General features: G+C 43.4%; 2 protein-coding genes across 2 annotated transcripts in view; both read right to left on the bottom strand.

The window, feature by feature from the left end:
• Positions 1-15: 15 nt before the first annotated feature.
• Positions 16-13,677, bottom strand: rab11fip1a (RAB11 family interacting protein 1 (class I) a). The gene is made up of 6 exons (XM_086111399.1): positions 13,002-13,677; positions 7,519-7,943; positions 5,535-6,417; positions 1,843-3,906; positions 1,418-1,523; positions 16-1,227 (listed from the first exon to the last, which is right to left on the bottom strand). The coding sequence occupies exons 1-6, from the start codon at positions 13,349-13,351 to the stop codon at positions 1,033-1,035; spliced, it is 4,023 nt and encodes a 1,340-aa protein (XP_085967525.1). The 5' UTR covers positions 13,352-13,677; the 3' UTR covers positions 16-1,032.
• Positions 13,678-14,805: 1,128 nt separating this feature from the next.
• The window catches only part of adgra2 (adhesion G protein-coupled receptor A2), a 39,673-nt gene continuing 35,933 nt past the window's right edge, over positions 14,806-18,545 (bottom strand). The window contains exons 14-19 of the mRNA XM_086112134.1: positions 18,164-18,372; positions 17,963-18,090; positions 17,717-17,840; positions 17,490-17,638; positions 16,836-16,925; positions 14,806-16,681 (exon numbers count right to left, since the gene is read on the bottom strand). Of these exons, the coding sequence (XP_085968260.1) occupies positions 15,262-16,681; positions 16,836-16,925; positions 17,490-17,638; positions 17,717-17,840; positions 17,963-18,090; positions 18,164-18,372 (2,120 nt within the window). The 3' untranslated portion in view covers positions 14,806-15,261. The remainder of the gene's footprint in view (positions 16,682-16,835; positions 16,926-17,489; positions 17,639-17,716; positions 17,841-17,962; positions 18,091-18,163; positions 18,373-18,545) is intronic.

Genomic DNA, 18,545 nt, shown 5'->3' on the forward strand with positions numbered 1-18,545 from the left:
AAAAACTAGTTTGCATTCGGATGATGAAGTGTCTTTATTTAAAATAAAACCACATTTCATTACCTCTTTGTCGATAGGATCATTACTGGAGCTACAATCCACGAGGCATCTGGGGACATTTTCAGTGCTCAGCCCACAGAATGATGAGAGGTAGCCAACAATGAGTTCTTCAGCTAATAAGACACAAGAGGCTTTGGAAGACATGTCTCTACATTCATAATAGAAACATTGCAAGAATTTCTGCAAAGGCATTCACAAATATGGTAAAAAGGAAGGCAGAGATGGCGTGCTCATTTACAAGTGCTTCCACTTAAGCCGAGTTGGAAGCACAGGGACCTTTTTACTGTCTTCAATTATCATTGACTTCCTGGAAGAGCACATCATTAGGAGTCTGATTCCGTGCTATTTTGTCAAGTTCTCAAACATGACTGCGCTGTCGCCCCAACAATCACCTCATAGGAGTCGGACAACTGCAAACACAAGTGATATTAGCTATTTGCTTTATGTTAGTTTTCTCAATTTAACCAAAGGCGCACTATCTCCAGAGAAAGCAAAGCAGCTGATTAGAGGGGATAAATACCTCAGTGGAGGGAGAAAAAAAACCTGTGATCATCAGTTGAAGTTTTGCATAAAATGGATATATATACATGTGGAATGATTGAGTCATATATACAATTATTCTGCAATGGAAAAAACATTTACGTTATTGAAATAAAGCGCATCCCACCTCTCAAGTATTGTAAATAAATCAAAACATTTCAAATACATTTAAAAGTGTTTAAAGCAACAGCAGTACCTTTGTGTCCAAATACATTCATTGACTTCAATACACACATTTAGCCGCTTGTTCATTAATCACACACCAGTTCCAGCAGTCTCGAAGAAATCTCAATATTACTCCACAAAGTGCATTAGCCTTGAGAGCCCCATAAGGATGAGTCTTAGTACACAGTAAGACCAGCACACGCACACACAAGAAAAACTGTACTGGACCATGATGCACACTGGGCTCTTCTTTCCTTCGCTGTTACTTCACACTGGCTTCATGGCATGCAGGATGGCAGGCTTCTCCTCAATGACGCGCACCAGCAGGTTGTCAATGTAGTCTTCAAGCTCGTTGATTTTGCAGTCTTTCTTGGACAGATCCGCTTGCTGCCTCACCACCAGCGTGATCAGCTCTTCATGGGTCAGCTGAGTGAATGGTCCGCTGCCAGCCATGCCTGCCACCTGCGCCAAGCACAAAAATGTATAAAGGTGTCCCTTGAGAAAGTGTGACGGTGAATCAAAAGGTGAATGAATATCTTCAACAATCTGGCACAAAAAGTTTCTACTGGATCAACTTGAGGATTAATATCATGGAGTCAATGTGAGGTTATTACATTTATCCCGTTGGTATTTTATATTCATGTCACAGTACCTTCACATTTCCAGCTGTGCCACTCTGAGCACGCATGTCTTTCAGTGCATAAGTGGTGGTGGAATGCTGACTTTCAATCGAGTGCAATGGCTTCACTGGATGAGGCCTGGAAGGAAATTCATATTCTTAAATCCACCACACTGCATGAAGCAATCGGGCACACGGCTGAAGCAGGTTTGCAAGAAACTGGGCACCTCAGGTCAGTGTGTTTCAAAGTGGGTTGCATAACATACAATAGATGAGTCTTTGCCAAAGGTTTTAATCATGTTTTCAAAGTCCAAGTCTGAATTCGCCAAGAAGGCCAACAATCCCAACCAAGGTAAAACCAACGTCCAAAGATTTCTTTATCCAAATAGCAACTGCAATCACGTTGCGATGTGAAGCAACTGTCCGCGAATGCAAACTCATCACTTTTTAAGTCTCACCTGGATAACGTGGAGGCAAGGCCATCTCCATTGCTAATCTGGGAACTGACAAGATGAGGAGTCTCAGTGGGTGGCATCAATGCTTTCTTGGGTTTCTGTCTTGCAGACAACACTTCTGCTTGTGAGGACGGTTCCTCCACTAGAACAGGGAGGGGGTCTGAAACAGGGAACGAGGACGATTCTGGAAAAGAATCTCGACCAAATGGATCCTCTCCATCGGAAAGATTAACTTGTGCCTTCCCATCAGCTGGATGTCTGTGTGTGATGGATTCAATGACAGCATCCCTTGTTGGGTGTTCTTGATGACTTTTGGTGGCTTGCTCTTCTTCCGGAGGTCCTCGCTGTAACGTAAAAGCCTTCATAGAGTTACTTCTCGATAGAGGGGATGACGTTCGTCTAGCTGAATTTTTGAGGGGGAAACCTGGACTGGTTTCCCTGTCCTCATCCTCATCCTGCCTTTTGCTTGTCTCATAGCCATTCAGACTTGAGAAGGGATCCCTTGATTTCTCCTTGCTGAATATTTGATCAAGATCATCCGCCGTCATTCCAAGGCTTTCGGGTTTTTGTTCCCTCTGGGTTACTCTGGTATAGAGACCATCTGATGTTCTGGCTGGTTTTGGTGGTACCACCATCTCTGTAGGCTCTTTCTTGACAGATCGTTGCCTCGGTCTAGCAGTGGGAACTTGTGTGTCAAGGGTCTCTGGAGGTTTTGTCTGGTCATCAGATGCTGCCGAATCCCACTCCATTTGGCTTACAGAACTAGTCAGATATGCCGGTCGAATGGACTGTTGCAAAGCATTCTCTGATCCATTTAGAGAGATCTCGTGGAGGCTCCCACTTGTAGTTTTGTCAGTATTTAGAATTTCTGCAGTGACTTGTTTAGGTGGTGGAGGAGGGGCTGCTACTGTTTTAGACGACCGATGTCTGCTTTCCATGTAATGTGTTTGAAAATACCCAACAGAATTGTTCTCTTCTGGAAATGAAGGTTCAGCTTCCCCTGGGTCTGCTGGGCCATCCACACTCATCTCTGGACCTATCAATTCTGGTGCACTGTCCATATGCCTTTGATTGACCTCAGCAATGATATGATCCCAGCGAGTGTGTCCCTGTACCCCATGCCTCTTCTGAGGATATAATGTTTCATAATCAGGAAGCGGAAGAGAGAGTCTTTTCGCCTGCTGAGATCCATTTGGGTTTCTGGAGATCTGCGCCTCTTTGGTTCCACCAGTCTGGGCCTCATATATGGGATACAAGGGTGGCAAGGGGGATCTTCCTGTCCTATCAGCCATTGTGGGTGAAGATGACTCGACACTGTAAGAAGGGGACTCAGGCGGACTTCTGTACGGGGAACCCAGCGGACTTATACATGGGGAAGCTGGCGGACTTCTACACGGGGAACCAGGCGGGGAACCCGGCGGACTTTTGCGCAGCGAACCAAGCGGGGAAGCAGGCGGACTTTTGCGCAGAGAACCAAGCGGGGAAGCAGGCGGACTTTTGCGCAACGAACCAAGCGGGGAAGCAGGCGGACTTTGGCGCAGAGAACCAGGCGGGGAACAGGGTGGACTTTTGCGCAGAGAACCAAGCGGGGAACCAGGCGGACTTTGGCGCAGAGAACCAGGCGGGGAACAGGGTGGACTTTTGCGCAGAGAACCAAGCGGTGAACCAGGTGGACTTTTGCGCAGAGAACCAAGTGGGGAACCAGGCGGACTTTTGCGCAGAGAACCAAGTGGGGAACCAGGCGGACTTTTATACTGAGAACCAGGCAGGCTTTTATACAGAGAACCAGACAGGGAACCAGGCGGGGAACCAGGCGGGGAACCGGACGGGGAACCAGGTGGACGCTTACGTAGGGAACCAGACAGACTTCGCCTGAATCTCAGGGGAGCCAAGGATGAATGAAGATCGGAGAAAGTATCGGGGAAGTCATACGGTACACTAGAACGGGGAGATTCAGAGGTGATGGGGGAGGACCACTGCTGGTCCACTGGAACACTGGTGGTTTGAAACTCAGAGTATTCAGATTTCAGGTGCTCAGAGGATTCAGATTCCAGAGAATGACTCAATCTGCCAAGAAGTGGAAAAAAGGCCTATAAATCAGTGAAACTGTCAAATAACCCAGGGTTTGATCCCCCAATGTATAAGCCCGTCACCAAATTAGCTTGTAGCTAGCAGACCAACACATTTTCATGACAAAATTCAATGCCAAACATTGTGTTACTCTTGTGATTGTTTGACAATTCCAAAGTTAATATACTTCCTTAAACCATTGAGCATACATGTGAACTCTAATCATTACATGTCTACTAGCCTGTTAGTAAACACGCCATTTAATACCCAAAGACAAGGTACGGAAACAATGCCTGCTAGATGTTTCTATTTTAAGTCACAAAAAAAATCTTTCGGTGTAAGGCTTCTTTACTGCCTTCTAGTTGTCCAAACCCAATTTAAGTGTAATGCAAAGCATTGTCCAAACTATTTCAAGAGAATAACGAAACCAAAATTACCCTTCATCACCCAAATCTACCATCTAACACAAAATCCAATTTCATTGATAAAAATGTGTTTGCTCACCATGAATGACCCAAAGCCAACAAAAAATGCCACCAAGGTCCAAACGTAGAGGAAAACTTTTAGAAAGGAGAAAAATGAAAAGCCACACACCCAAGACGTCGACATTAAAAGTCACACTGTAACTACTTCTACAAGCTCTTTTCGCAACCTGTTCCACAACATCTTCACAAAAACGAACACGCCCTTTTCCTCATCATACAACAGAGCAGTCTGGCTAAACAGGTCGGTCAACTTCTGGGTGGAATACTAATGATCGTCCAAAAGTCACCGGTGCAAGTCAAATATGTCAAAGATGCATTTAATATAAATGAATGAACAGGTCCCTTTCATTGTTGAAAAGATTGTGAGGAGAATGTTCTACACTTTAATTTGCAACGTGACAAGTGGCTACCACCTTTGTGAAACAAAAAAAAAAATGAAATAAGCACTTCAAGGCCTCTAAAATTCCCCTTAAATAATTTCATGCAAAAACGATTGATTACCAAACTACAAGACCTTTGAGTGCCCACACCGCTCTTCTCACAAATGTTTGACTCGTGCCCATTTAAGTGGAGTTTTTAGGGAAAGTGGCGCTGTTCAAAACATCACGGTAATTTTGATGCATTGACTACAAGAACCCCTCAGAATTTCAGCAAGTTTATTGGTGGAAATTTTTAACTGAAACTTACCAGCCAATGGCACAAGGGGATCCTTGAAGACCAAATATAAGGCTCAAGGAGTTATTCTGTCTGACTAAGCTACTTTTTTTCCCCATATCTTCTTGTGGCAACCTCACACCAAAAAAAATAAAAATAAAACCACAAAAAAGACTACATTTCTCAGGATCCCATCATCCAATTTTCCAAATTTTTAGTGTGCTGCTCTCAGGCTGAAGTGGTCTTTTCAAACAGACTTAGCAATTATGACAGGTTGTTCTTTTTGGTAAATATTGTTACGTTGCAAGTATCACTCGTGTGCATTTCTCTACAAAAACTGTAATCACGCATGTGCCCACTGGCACAATTTGGTGCCGCTTGCTCTTGAGACTCTTTTGTGATTAAGGGCTATATAAATCATTAAGAATTGACTTAAGAAAAGAGAAACCCTTATGACCATTAAAAACAAAAAAATTGAAGGCCTACCTTGGTTTGACTGTGGACACTTTTGAAGCACGATTTTGGAAGAGCATGGCCGACGAGCTTTGTGGGTTGAAGCTGGAATTCTGCTCATCAGATGGGCTTTCATTGCTGTTAAATTGAGTTGTAGAGCTGAGTGAAATACTCTCAAATGAGTTAGTGGCCTTGAGGACTTGCTGGTCTCTTGTGTCATAGTGAGCAGCTTGTGTGGTCATTTCTTCTTCTTCTTCTTCGGAGTGCTGCGGCGCCTCCTCCTTTTTTCTTATGATTCCAAACAGAGACGAGAGCCTTTCGCTCATGGACGCCTCCTCATGAGTTTTCTGCTCTTCTCTTTTTGGGGCCAGCTCCTCCATTTTGTGGCGCTCCTCAATCTCTATTTCTTCCAGCCTTCGGCGTTCTTCTTCCTCTTCCTCCCTCCGTTTCTCTCTTCTCACTTCATCCTCAGCAAAGCGTCTGGTCCTCTCATATTCATCTGCCTTTCTCAGATTTTCTTCTTCCAGCCATCTCCTTTGTTTCTCCTCTTCCTCCTGCAAACGCATGGCTTCACTCTGCCTTCTTTCCTCTTCCTCTTGTCTTTTTTGTTCCATCATAAGCCTATCTCTAGTATCAGACCTAAACAAAGGCACTGACGCATGTTTGTCTGCCAAGACACTGTCGGTGCGTTGATGTACATTCTCCATAGAACCTTGGCCGGAGCTGTTAAGACTGAGAGTAGAGCCGCGCCTGGCCTCTGCTTCTTCAGCAGAAACATGGGTGCCGTTATTGCTGGGGTTGTTTAGGTCACTGGTGCTGTGCTTGGAGCGGCTCAACAAGGACAGTGGACCTAAAGACACTTTGCTGTCTGAGCTACCACTCCGCTTGTGCCCAAGAAATTTGAATTTCTTCTTGACTATGGAAGAAGAGAAAGGGACATGAGGTTATTGGTAACAACGGGTACAAGAGGATTTGAATTGTGCTAATGCCCCCTTTCCACTCAATGGTACCTATTATCACTGTTCACAAATCGGCATAATCAGGTACTACTCGGTGCTATTTATAGTAAATGATAAGTCTGATATCCTAAATGTCCTGATGCGCAATATGGGGATAAAACCCTCTATTGGTCTTCTGTATTATACTCCAGTCTCAACTTTGCTGTCCTCTGAAAAGTGATTGATCATGGCAGTACACATGGCAAGAAATAAATTAAATAATCCATTGTTGGTGTTTGCTAGAGCCATGGTTCCCAACCCCGCAACTGCAGGAAATGAGCACATTTTATTTCATTAGTAATTAAATACTGATTTTTTTTAATCTATTCATGCCAGCGATGTATAGCGACAGGCAGAAAAATTAAAAACTATCACTACATCACTGGTGTCAAACTCAAGGCCCCGGGGCCAGATCTGGTCCATCACATCATTTTCTGTGGCCTGCGCAATAGGGCTGGACGATTAATCGAAATCGAAATTGAAATTGTGATTTCAATTTTGGCTTCTCTCGGCCTTTACATTTTTATAAAAATAAAAACAATAAATGAGCAGAATGGCACGGTGTGTTTATCGGTTCCCCATGTTGTGAAAGTATAGCACGCGTCTAGCGCATGTGATTCTGCCGTCCCTGAGCCTGCTTTAAGCCGTTTAATGACAGTTTAGTTGGAGTTCACTGTTAAACTAAACACACAACAAAAATAATCATATTTTTAAATACATGCTTTGTTTTCAAAACATCGCTCGTGCTAATGCTAAAGTCAATGGAGGATCCCATTCAATTAGCGGGAAATTAGCATCGACTTTGGGGGTGATTTTCCTTCAAATAACGAATATTCACGCAGAAACGCATGCTCACAGCTGAGATATATAGACACACGCGCGCGCGCACACACACACACACACACACACACACACACACACACACACACACACACACACACACAGAGATATATATGACAGTAGCAAGCAGAAAACAAAACAATTAGGAAATGAACAACTTCTATACAAACGTAATCTACCTTCAGGGGTTTCTACATTGATACCAGATGAGCGGCTGCCGCTAAGGGACGAGTTCTTCGCAGAAAGAGTCCCGAGGGTGGACATGGACTGTGAGCTGTTCCGCTGCAAGTTGGATTTCGGTGCAAAGAGGTTCTTTAGCTTCGATTTTTTTTTCTCTCCTGAAGTTCGAGTGGAGGAGAGTGAATCATGGTCTCCCTCGCTGTCTGTCAGGACTTGGCTCATAGCCGAGCCAGAGTCAGAGAAGCTGTCTTTTTTCTTCAAACGGACTTTGTCTTTCAATTTGGACATGCGGGAACGAGGCTTGTCCCGCATAGAAAGGTCCACCATGCTCGCTGACATGTTGTTCCTCATGAAGGTGATGCCGAGCAGGACGTCACCTCGCAGCTTGTCCGCTTTTCCACTCTTGTCCACCAACTGGAACCAACTGAAGACGAGAGAGAAGGTGAATCTAATATTGCAATATTTCAACCTTGTTTTTACATCATGCACAATTGGGGGCAGGAGGAGGAAAAAATTGGATGGTCATTTGGGTTAGGTATGCACAATGTCAGTCAAAACTGAGCATGTAAAAAGTAAAATCATCTGTCAGTGTGTCAAGACAGATATTCACAGCCCGAGCATTGGATCTCATACGACGTAGGCTGTGGCCACTGACTGTAAGTATTGTATTTTTCGGAAAATAAATCACGTATTTTTCATAGTTTGGCTTATACTCAGGTAAAACTTGTATAAGACAAGATAAGAAAACCTTTATTAGTCTCGCAACGGAGAAATTCCCAATTCACAGCAGCAAAGTTATGAAAGGAAGAAGTAGAACAACAAAATATAGGAGCTGCTGGAAAGGCAGCCACATTAAAATTAGAGCTCGGACTGGCCCCCAAAATCTCAATTCCCCAATATTAACAGCAACAAACAAGTTCCGGTCGGATTTGAAACTTCTGCTTCTAATTTTGCAAACTTATTGGGCAACTGCCCAAAGTGTAGAAGTAGTGGTCGTAATAGTGTGACGTATCGCTCGTTTAGCATGCGGCTTTTGTCGCAACAAGGATTTCCTATTTACAGCACTAAAAGGCAGAATAATTGACCAGGATTCTTCTACAATACAATGCAAGATTCGACTTAAGGTATAGTAAAGTCATTTTAAGTGAAAAAGAAAAGGTTTGACGGAGTTAGAAGTGGAGTTTTTAATCCAAACAGGACTGATTTGCTGCTGTCAACACGGGTTATGTTTGGAAATTCACTCTGATACCCAACCAGCACTCTTGAGAGTGTGTGTTTGGAGAGGCAGAAAGCGCTTCACTCCTCTTATTTTCAGTACACAGCCTGTATTATAAGAAGACAGCATTACTGACACTGGCCCATTTTTAGTTTTTACCCATCTGAGCACAGATATATTTTGACTGTTCAGCTGGTGGACTGATTGGCTGTAGCACAAATCACATGATTATGTCTGATGTCCAGTATGTGTGATATAAAATCAGTAAATCATATACCGATATTCAGTTAAGGAGTAGTGGTCAAATGCAAGAAGCCAAACCAAGAAATACAACCCCAACTGGATTGGTTCTTTGTGACAGTAGTTGAGACTGAAAGGCGTGTATATTATTTTGAGCACGATGTAAAGACAAATCAAACAGCAATTACGGGTGTACCCAGCCTCCCACCCATGTTCTCTCTGTTGTTAAGGATCAGCACTTAATGTCTGACAGGAGAGGGAGGAGTGTTCCGGACCTGGCGGTACTTTTGTTAAAAAAAAAACAAAAAAAACAACAAACTAAAAAAAGGCAATTACACCAATTGTCCTACACTTATCTTGGTACAACTGAAGTACTTCTATAAATGCATTTAGTAATATGTCCAGATATCATGACAAGTGTTGTGGTGCTTGTTTAAAATGAAAAGCAAAAACACTTCCTTTCACCTAAACAAGGTTGCATGGTAAGTTCTCACTCTGGTCGGTGTGTTACCCTTTTAACGTGATCATTGGACGTTTGTATGGCATTATCTGCAGTTCATGGAGAGTTTACTGCTGCATTAGTCAATTTACTGTCGGGCTCTTGTAAAGACAACAGTCAGGAGTCAAGCTTGGGAGAGAATCAACATTCCTCTGATTGATGTCATCAAGGTTACACTAATTCGAGCAGTCTCTCATCTTCCACTCTGAGGACTGGGCCAAGTCAAACACGACATGTCTCAAAACAACAAATACTTTGCACGCACGCACACGTACACACACAACAAGATTTCTTTCTCCAAACATCTTTCCTTTGGCAACATGTAAAATGGCAAAGTTCAGCAGCAGTGTCTGCAAGATTCCCGCGCATGGGGCTTCTTTCTTGTCACAAGGAAAAACGGTGTGAAAATCATATTGCTCATTGCTCAAATTTGTCTCTGTGTTTGCATGAATCAAACTTGCTAGTCATCTTTTTGAAAAATAATCATTTGATGGATTGGAAAAGATGTTAAATATAGCAATCAGGCAGCTATGTTGGCACTTTCTTCGAGTCTTTGGAATTTCTTAGAGTCTAACAGCTCTGGATGACTCAAAAATATCTATATAAAATGTATATACAAATGAGAACAATAGAGGCAGAAATCAAATATAAGAGATACAAGAACAAATTAATAGATGTAATCAGCGTAACTAAATAAAGACTACTGCAATAATCTAATGAGGAAAAATACAAAAATAATACATTACTGAAAGTGCTCACTACTGCGATTAAAAGGAAATGGGAAAATCAGAGTACTATTTGAATAAAAATAATAAATCATATCCAGCAACCGGCACGCCAATAGAAACTGCTGACAAACTTAATTAATGTTTTGTAAATGTTGTATTAACCTGTCTAAGCAAATTGTAATTTCATTACAAAGAGGTGGATAATCTTGCCAGAAACCCAAACACCATTTTTCTGAACAAAGTCAGTGAGAACGAATTCATACATATGGTTCATGAGGGGTTTTTTTTTTAATTACTGTTTACTGGTATATTGACGTGTCACTACTTAAAGATATTAGTTGGAATATAGCAAAGCATGTATTTGTAATCAAGTCATTTTTAACTTGAATATTCCACGATGCCTTGAAAATAGCCACGGTCATTAAATGTAGCTCAAGCTTGACCTTAGCTCCTTGTCATACTGTATGTGCGGAAAACCTTTGTCAAGCTTATCGGGAAATTGCCTGTTGTGACTGCAGACATCTTGTCGGCGTCAAAATGTTACCATGGCGTGCCCTTAGTTGGTTTAAAGAGACAATGAATTGTTACATCAGCTGACTGACTGGGTGTTGATTAACACGCTGTTCTTACCCAGCCATGTCCCTCAAGCATGAGTTCACTGTTCCTGCAAGTCAGGTTCCATCTGGTACCTAGTGAGAATAATTTTTGCTGTCAAATGATGATCAAGGGGTTGCTTTAAGTACACGAAATGTCATGAATACAAAATGGTTTTGTATTTTTATTGCAATTTTAAACAAGCCGGCAATGTCATGGCTACAAGTAGCAACAACGGTATGTCAGAAGTCCAAAACACTTGCAAAATTTGGAATTAATTTCAATTTGAGTGTGACTTTAAGGAAAAATCTGTTCTAAAATAGTACATAACTTTATTGTTCAATCTCCAGAACACATGTAAGACAGTGAGTTTTGTGACAGCTTGAGAAGTATGACAATGAAAAAGGGGTGGGACAAGGGATGAATACTTGCTGCTGTATAGTGTTTGAATGTTGTTATAAGGCATCGTCAACAACAGTACACTTTTTTTACTCCCCTTTGTGACAAGTAAAAATATTAAAACTGCAACAAATCATTGTTAAGGTCAGCAGCTATTCTTCGGTTTATATTCCATATTTTGACAATTTAACTTCAGACATTTTCCTGTGGAGTTCATAATAGTTTTATGATGGCTGATTATTTGTATTTTCATTATTCCCTGTGGGAGCATTTTTTTGAAAGATGAATAAATTGGAGTTTGACCAACTTGTTGAACAAGGTTCCCTTGCGATTTGATTAAAAAGGTGTTAGCCTAGATTTCCACTGGAATTGAGAAGCGTGAGGAACCGTAATCATAGCGAAGAACCAGAATCTGAACCGGAATTGTCCAAATTCAAACGATGCCCAGCCCTGATGTTTGGTGAGAACAATGTACGTTAGTTCAAGTTTTGTTGTTTGTCAAGTTATCACAGAAACGTTGATTGTGAGAGATCTTTCATCTGGAATGGTCATTATTCACACACGCTGTATTTGCAAGGCAATCTATAAGCTAGTCTCAAGGTGAAAAGCTGCAGTAGCATCCCGCATGCTGGTCTTTCCTCAACAAACGCAAGTGGAGCATTCAAGAAGAGAGAAACTATTCAGCCATGAACAGTGAGAGAGCAAAGACTTCCCACAAAGTGTAAAAAGGCCCTGTGCAAACACAAGATAACACAGATATGAGCGCAGTACTCAAGAGAACAAGCCAAATGGAATTGGACGGTCTTTATATCAATGCAATATTAAGAGGTAACACTGGGAGCGGTGGTCTCCAAATATTTAACCTTTATTTTTATATGTTCACATTAGAGTGTGTGTGCGTGTGTGCGTGCGTCTAAATGTTACACCCAAGCTTCATTTCAGCAGCATTTGTAATCTAAAGTCATCCAAGACATCAGGGTGTGAGCACACGCGGCATTGAGGTAATGTCTCAGAGGAATGTGCACAGCTGACAGCAGCAATTGTGAGACAGTGATTTCAGGGTGGGTCTGAAACACATCATAGCTGCCTATAACGCGTCACATTTCGTCCACCACATCAAAATGATTAAAAGGATACCAAATGGGAGCGAGTGAGATATAATGACAACAACAAATTAGAAGGTTCTGGACGCATTTCACATTCACTGTAATGTTACCAAAATGCATACTCACATTAATAAGTCTCATTTGTGGCCTTAAACTGGAATTTAACCAGTGAGCCGTGGAATGCCGCAGGTTACCAAAGAAGCCATTTTCTCAAACTCTTCTCATTTGTGTCAAAAGTGAGTTGGAACCTATCCCAGCAAGAGGACATGTACACTCTGAACTGGTTGCCAGCCAATCATGGGGCACATATTGACCAACAACCACTCACACATATGGGCAATTTGAAGACTCCAGCGGAACTAATGTGTACGGTTTTGAAATGTGCATATGTGTATGTGGGGGGTAGTAAATCTAAATGTAAGATTTGTTAATGCATTTATTTCTCTCTTTTTCAGACGTTTTAACTAACAGTAAACAAACGGGTCACATGGCTTGGTCACGAATCAAAAGGGGACCACTGTGTCATAATAATAAACCAATGACGTGTCTGCTTGAAACGAATATCAGTCATCACTTTTAATAAAATGGATCGAAATTGTAAATCCATTGGAGGATATAAAGCCTTTTTTCACAGTTGGGTTTTGTGTCACTTCAAATCTCGTTCGTATCACCATCAATGTGTATTGTGAAGTGCGCTTACTCTGGCTTTTGGCGTCCCTTGTTTTCGTACAGCTCCAATAAGTTGACCACAGCCTGACCCAGGAACTTGTCGAGCCCGGCCTGGACTCGGTGCATGACGATGATGTGCAGTGTGCAGCGGTCGACGTTGCCCGGGTGGAAGAGCGGCAGGTCGAACGAAGCCTCCTCTTTCCACATCGGGGCCATACTCTTCTCCGCAACTGCGGTGGAAAACTTGTCTTTGGCCACCTGGATGATGGCATAGGCGTCGTTCGTGCCATTTTTCCCCTTGGGGCGAAGGTGCCGAGCCTGGTGCACCGTTACCTGCACGCTGGTGGGGAACGACTGCTGGCTCTGGTCGACCAGAGACATCGCCGCAGTCAACCGAAACGTAGCTAAAAGCTTCCCGAATGGTTGAGGAAGAGAGACTCGCGCTGGTGTTGTTCACCTTAGACGTCCTTTGAGAACTGGAGGTTTAGAGTTACCGAGCTGAGCTTCGGGTCTCGGAAGCTCAGGGTTGTACGTCTCCCTCTTCCTCGTAACGCGACATTTAAGCCGCTGGTAGCGCATCAGACGATGAAATAAAAGATAAAAGAGCAGTATAACAAAGTATTTGAAGAAGCATTCATTAAATACCACAGACAACTCCCTTATTGTGCGTTGCGGAAAGTTAGAACGCTTACTTCCTCGATGTTCCCGATTGCCATTGATACTTTGCATACGAATACCTGATTGGCTTGATGTGATTGTCAATATTTCATGTCGTTCGCTGATTGGACCCTGAAGCTGAGGGGCGTCACTATATGGTCAACTGTTCAACCAGAGATAAGTCACCGATCGGCCAGGTAAAACAAATAAATACTGTAAATATTTATTATATATAGAATAAATTACAGTATGTCACTGATGTAAAAAAAAAGAAGTCACCGATCAGCCGGGTAAAGCAAATAAAGGAATACTGTAAATATTTATAAAAGAATAAATTACAGTATGTCACTGATGTTTAAAAAAAGTGCATGACTCATAAAGTGTCTGTTGCCACAACACAGAGGTTTCTAACTAAGGAAAGACTTCAAAATAGAAATGCATGGGTGAGCACGACGTCCCCATGACGTTTATGGCTGATAAAAATAAAACATGAATAATAAAAATAATTTGTAAAATGTAACAAAATGTGCTCCTTAACAGGTAATAATAATACGTATGATTATTATTGTTATAATTATTATTGTTATTATGCATTATTATAATATGCATTATTATGCATATGCAGTCAAACCTTTGGATGAAGTGGATAAATCGATTATATATAGGAGCTGCTGAATGATTCAATAGTTTCTCATCCAAGAAAAATCTTAAGATTAAATAGGAAGGAATATTTGCACTAAATTGTTCACTTGGATGAACTTTAAAAACAGAAATTTAAGTTGCACATTAATTGATTCAACCTCAGTAAAAGTACCTGTCTACAGCAGTTTTCCAAAAATGCTGATCACTTTTAATCATTTCTCTTGCAGGATCAGCATCTGTTGATGCCATAATGAAGCATTTGAGGATGTTGTTACGTTCTCTGGATTTCCTTTGAACAATGACAAAAGGTAGTGACGGTAAGATCCGTAGCGGAAGCCCAAGTTCCTGTAATACAACGTCCTTAACTGTATAAAATTCAAACATTAAAAACAGCACTACTGGCTTTTGGTGGTCTTACATTTGAAGGCCAAATAAAGGAATGGAACCTACCAATATACATTTCACTCACACACACACACACACACACAATTGTGCTAAGGGGATTGCATAACGAAAAAAAATATTTCCACTCTGTATTCGGAAATCTCACATTCTTTTAATTGACAATGGATTATGTACAAGCTCGCGCACACACAAACAAGCGCACACGCATGCATACACGCACACACTCATACACTCTGCACATGCAAGAAGCAAACATGACTGTGAAAGGAGTTGCATAACGCCGTGTACAATAAAATTGAATTGTTTTCGGAAATGCATAGAAAAATCAAAACTAAAACAATAAATCTCTCATTAAACTTAAGTCTTTAATCCTCATTAACCAATATATGCACAGTCTTGTAACTGAATTTTCTCTCTCTACCTCAAATTATTTGCCACTGAAATAAAAGCAACACATTGGGGTCTTGGATCCCTTTTTCCAAAAAAAAAAAATCTTAAATTACATAACAATAATCAAGAGCCACTTCAAACATAGTCTTATTTAAAAAGCTACAAAGGTAACACTGGCGTTCATGTACAAGTACAAATTACACAGTGGTTTCACTCTTCCACAAACTGCTCTTCACTCCCACAGAACTTTGGGAGTGATCTGTGCCACTCATGTCGTGGTCCAGTTCTCGAACCGAGTTCTTCAGGGTGCCATTTGGGGCTGCAGCTCCCGGCACAGTTGTGGTGATGCTGTTCAACGGGTACGAAGAGCGCTTCGCCTCCCGCTCTGCAGCAGCCGCGAGTTTCAAATTGTCTCTGCTGATGCATCGTCTGTGCGCGCCGTTCATGGCCACCCTGCTGGCCACCGAGGGGAGCAGCGGGTAGGGTTTGCGGCTGCCGCTGCTCCCCCCGTCGCTGCCTTCCGAAGGGCTGGTGGCCACTAACTGACCAATGCGCTTTCCATTTGTCAGGGGGACTCCATGGCTCTCTGGGAGGCTGTGATGGATGCTCCCATTCTCACTGGTGGCTTGTTTATGGACCGCATGTGATGAGCTAAGGTGCTCCAAGCCCGTGGGACCCAAAGCACCAAGGCTGCCCCCGCCTCCTGCTGTCCTTAAAGCTTTGAGTCGGTAATGACCTCTGCCATCACCCCGATGGTGATACTGGATACTGCCTTGTTTAGTCCTGCTGTTCACTTTCCTTCTCTGAGGATGCACTGGCACTGAAGCGTTCATGCTGGGAAAAACATTGTTTGATGGCTTGCTGACATTGTCAGTACTGGTGCCAGTGTTGACACCGGCAGCAGGCCGCGAGGTGTTGCTCGGAGTGTCTTGCGTCACCTGCATTAGGTTGGTGAGCTTGCAGGGCCCGGGTCCGACACTGCTGATGCCACTCGGTGTGGATGATGACCGAGCTGATGAAGAATTGTGCGAGTCACCCGGTTGATGGCAGTTGATGTAAAGTTGGGATCCCTGCTCAGAGGTTTGCACGCCACTTCCTGTTGTGCAAGTGTACGTGTAGGTAGGCGCGGGATGGGTGCCGCCGTGACCCTGGCAGCACGGCAGCCACGAACTCTGCACATCCACACGTCGGAAGCAGTGGTGCACCACCAAGAACACCCCCAGGGCTATGGCCACCATTCCATAAAGCGAACTAAACAACAAGCTAGCGTGCCCAGTCAGGAACACTGCCATGGCACCACAACACCACAGCACCACAAACAGGAAGTGGGTGGCGACCAAAATGAAAAACTGTGTCTTCAGAGAGTACTGGTCCTCTGAAGCCACATTGGAATTTATAGGACTCACAACTGAGTCTGAAGACAGGAGGCTGATGCTTCCTGCCAGTGCAGGCTGGCTCTCGGTCACAGGGGAAGACGGTGTGGTTCCTGTGCATTCTTTGGCTGTACGATGCCTCAGGCAGAACCCAGTACACAGGAAGTAGATCCAGGTCACCAACACCACCAGGCCTGCTGGGACAAAGAAAGCCCCCAGGCTGGGGCGCCACACCAGCCAGCAGCTGCAAGAGGCAGTAAAGAGTCCGTGAAGGATCAAGGAACAACAAGGACGTCATTGTCATTTCTCCCAATCGCACAGAATAATTCACTTTGCCGCTCAACATACCAACATAAAGTCAAGGGGTGGACTCAAGGACGAAGAAGTGCAGTACTCACTAAGGGCTGTTGTCTCCGTAGTTGCTGACATTGACAGCTGCAGTGATCCCACAAATGATGAGAGGAACTCCACCAGCTATCAAATAGAACCTTGAATGAGAGTTAAAACACATCTGTTTGACCTTTGGCTGTGACATTTTTTAATGTATGCAAGCCTGTGTCATAAATGTCCCCGGCTGTCATATGAATAGAGCTGTGTGATCCTTTATTTCCTGAGTGGACAGAGGTCACTAAGGCAGCAATTTATTGCAGAATGGTGCAATATATCTGAGTGGGCAACAAAGAAAGTCTGGAGTAGCAGCACTGTGTATGATCTTTGCTGTGGGATCACAGGGGCAATACGAGGCCCAGGAGAGAAGAAACACAAGGGATTATTTGGCTCCATCCAGATTTACAGCGACCCCTCTCTGCCCTGTTATGCTGGATTCATACATTCATTCCCGCTTCTTGTCTTTTTGTGTCTTACAGAAAGCCTTCAAGGTTTCATACAAAACAGAGGGACTTTGGTTGTTGTGCACAATGGCGCCTTTAATGCTACACACTCTGGGTGGTCAGGCACAAGAACATCTGCATCGGTCTAAAACATCATCCATATTGACACCTAACAACAATCTTATGGATCGAGAGGAGGCGATGGTGAGTTCTTGCTCTGACCTGAGCATAGGGCGCTGAGTAGGCGGAAGAGCGGAATCCCCTTCTGGCGGCAGCGGCATTCTCCACATAGCTTCCTTATAGATGACCCTGGCACTAACACCGATCCACAGCAGGGTTGACAGTGAGGAGTAGTGCAGGGCGATGCCCACCTGTTGCATAATGCTCACACATGAAGCCTACACTTTACTAAGAAGAACATTTGCCAATTCAGTTGTAAAAGCACTTACTGCTTGACAAACAATTGGGTAGCTGGTCAAACTAATGCCCCCTACGTAGATGGCTGTTGTCATGGCGATGTGGAAGCAAGTATTCAGCAATGTGTGCCAGCTTTTTCTTGAAATGTGAATGGAACTGATCAGGGAACAAGATAATACAGATACATATGCAAGTGATTATTTTAATCCATTCAATAGAATGAGCAAGTGTGTCCAAACATTTAAGGTACCACATGTATCTGTCACGTCAACAAGTACCTGTGATGTAGTATGTGAGTGATGATGATGGTGAAGAGGCAAAGGAGCAGTAGTGCAGTACAAGCATACACCAAAGGGTGGAGCACCCTCACGGAGATGGGTGAGGAGTTGGGGAAGTCTGGCACCTCCTGGATAACAAATATAAACACAGCTAAAAGATGGCCTCGTGAGCATGTGCAGGGTCAAAGTGTATCATCCTACCTGCAGCACAGCATAGTTGCTAAGCAGAGAACAGCGCATTGTGGAGGTTCTACTGTCGCTGTGGACCAGCTGGCAACCCTCTGGGCTCCAGCTGCCATGTTTGTTCGGTGTCTTTGGACTCCACTGTGCCGCCATAGCATCACTTCCGGGCAAGACGTGACGGAGTGACACCCAGACAGGCTCTGAGTGGTTCCACATACTGCAACCGTCTGTATCACGGAGGAAGGAAAACCAATGGCTGGGTCATTAATGGTGGAGTTGCATAACATCCATCCATTATCTGAACTGTTTATCCTCACCGGGGTCACAGGCATGCTGGAGCCTCCCCTTAGTTGTTCATGCACGGGCAGTAGGCGGGGTAAACCCTGAATTGGTTGCCAGC

The sequence above is a fragment of the Hippocampus guttulatus genome, chromosome 5 (genome assembly GCF_054856545.1).
Source record: "Hippocampus guttulatus isolate MCC_2025c chromosome 5, RoL_Hgut_1.0, whole genome shotgun sequence".
Classification (NCBI taxonomy): Eukaryota; Metazoa; Chordata; class Actinopteri; order Syngnathiformes; family Syngnathidae; genus Hippocampus; species Hippocampus guttulatus.

Excerpts from the sequence above, each read along its gene's own strand:
- rab11fip1a (XM_086111399.1), bottom strand. The coding sequence starts at position 13,351 with ATGTCTCTGGTCGACCAGAGCCAGCAGTCGTTCCCCACCAGCGTGCAG. Across the intron at positions 6,418-7,518 it reads CAATGTAGAAACCCCTGAAG|TCAAGAAGAAATTCAAATTT; the intron begins GTAGATTACGTT and ends CTTCTTCCATAG. Across the intron at positions 1,228-1,417 it reads GCACAGCTGGAAATGTGAAG|GTGGCAGGCATGGCTGGCAG; the intron begins GTACTGTGACAT and ends TGCTTGGCGCAG.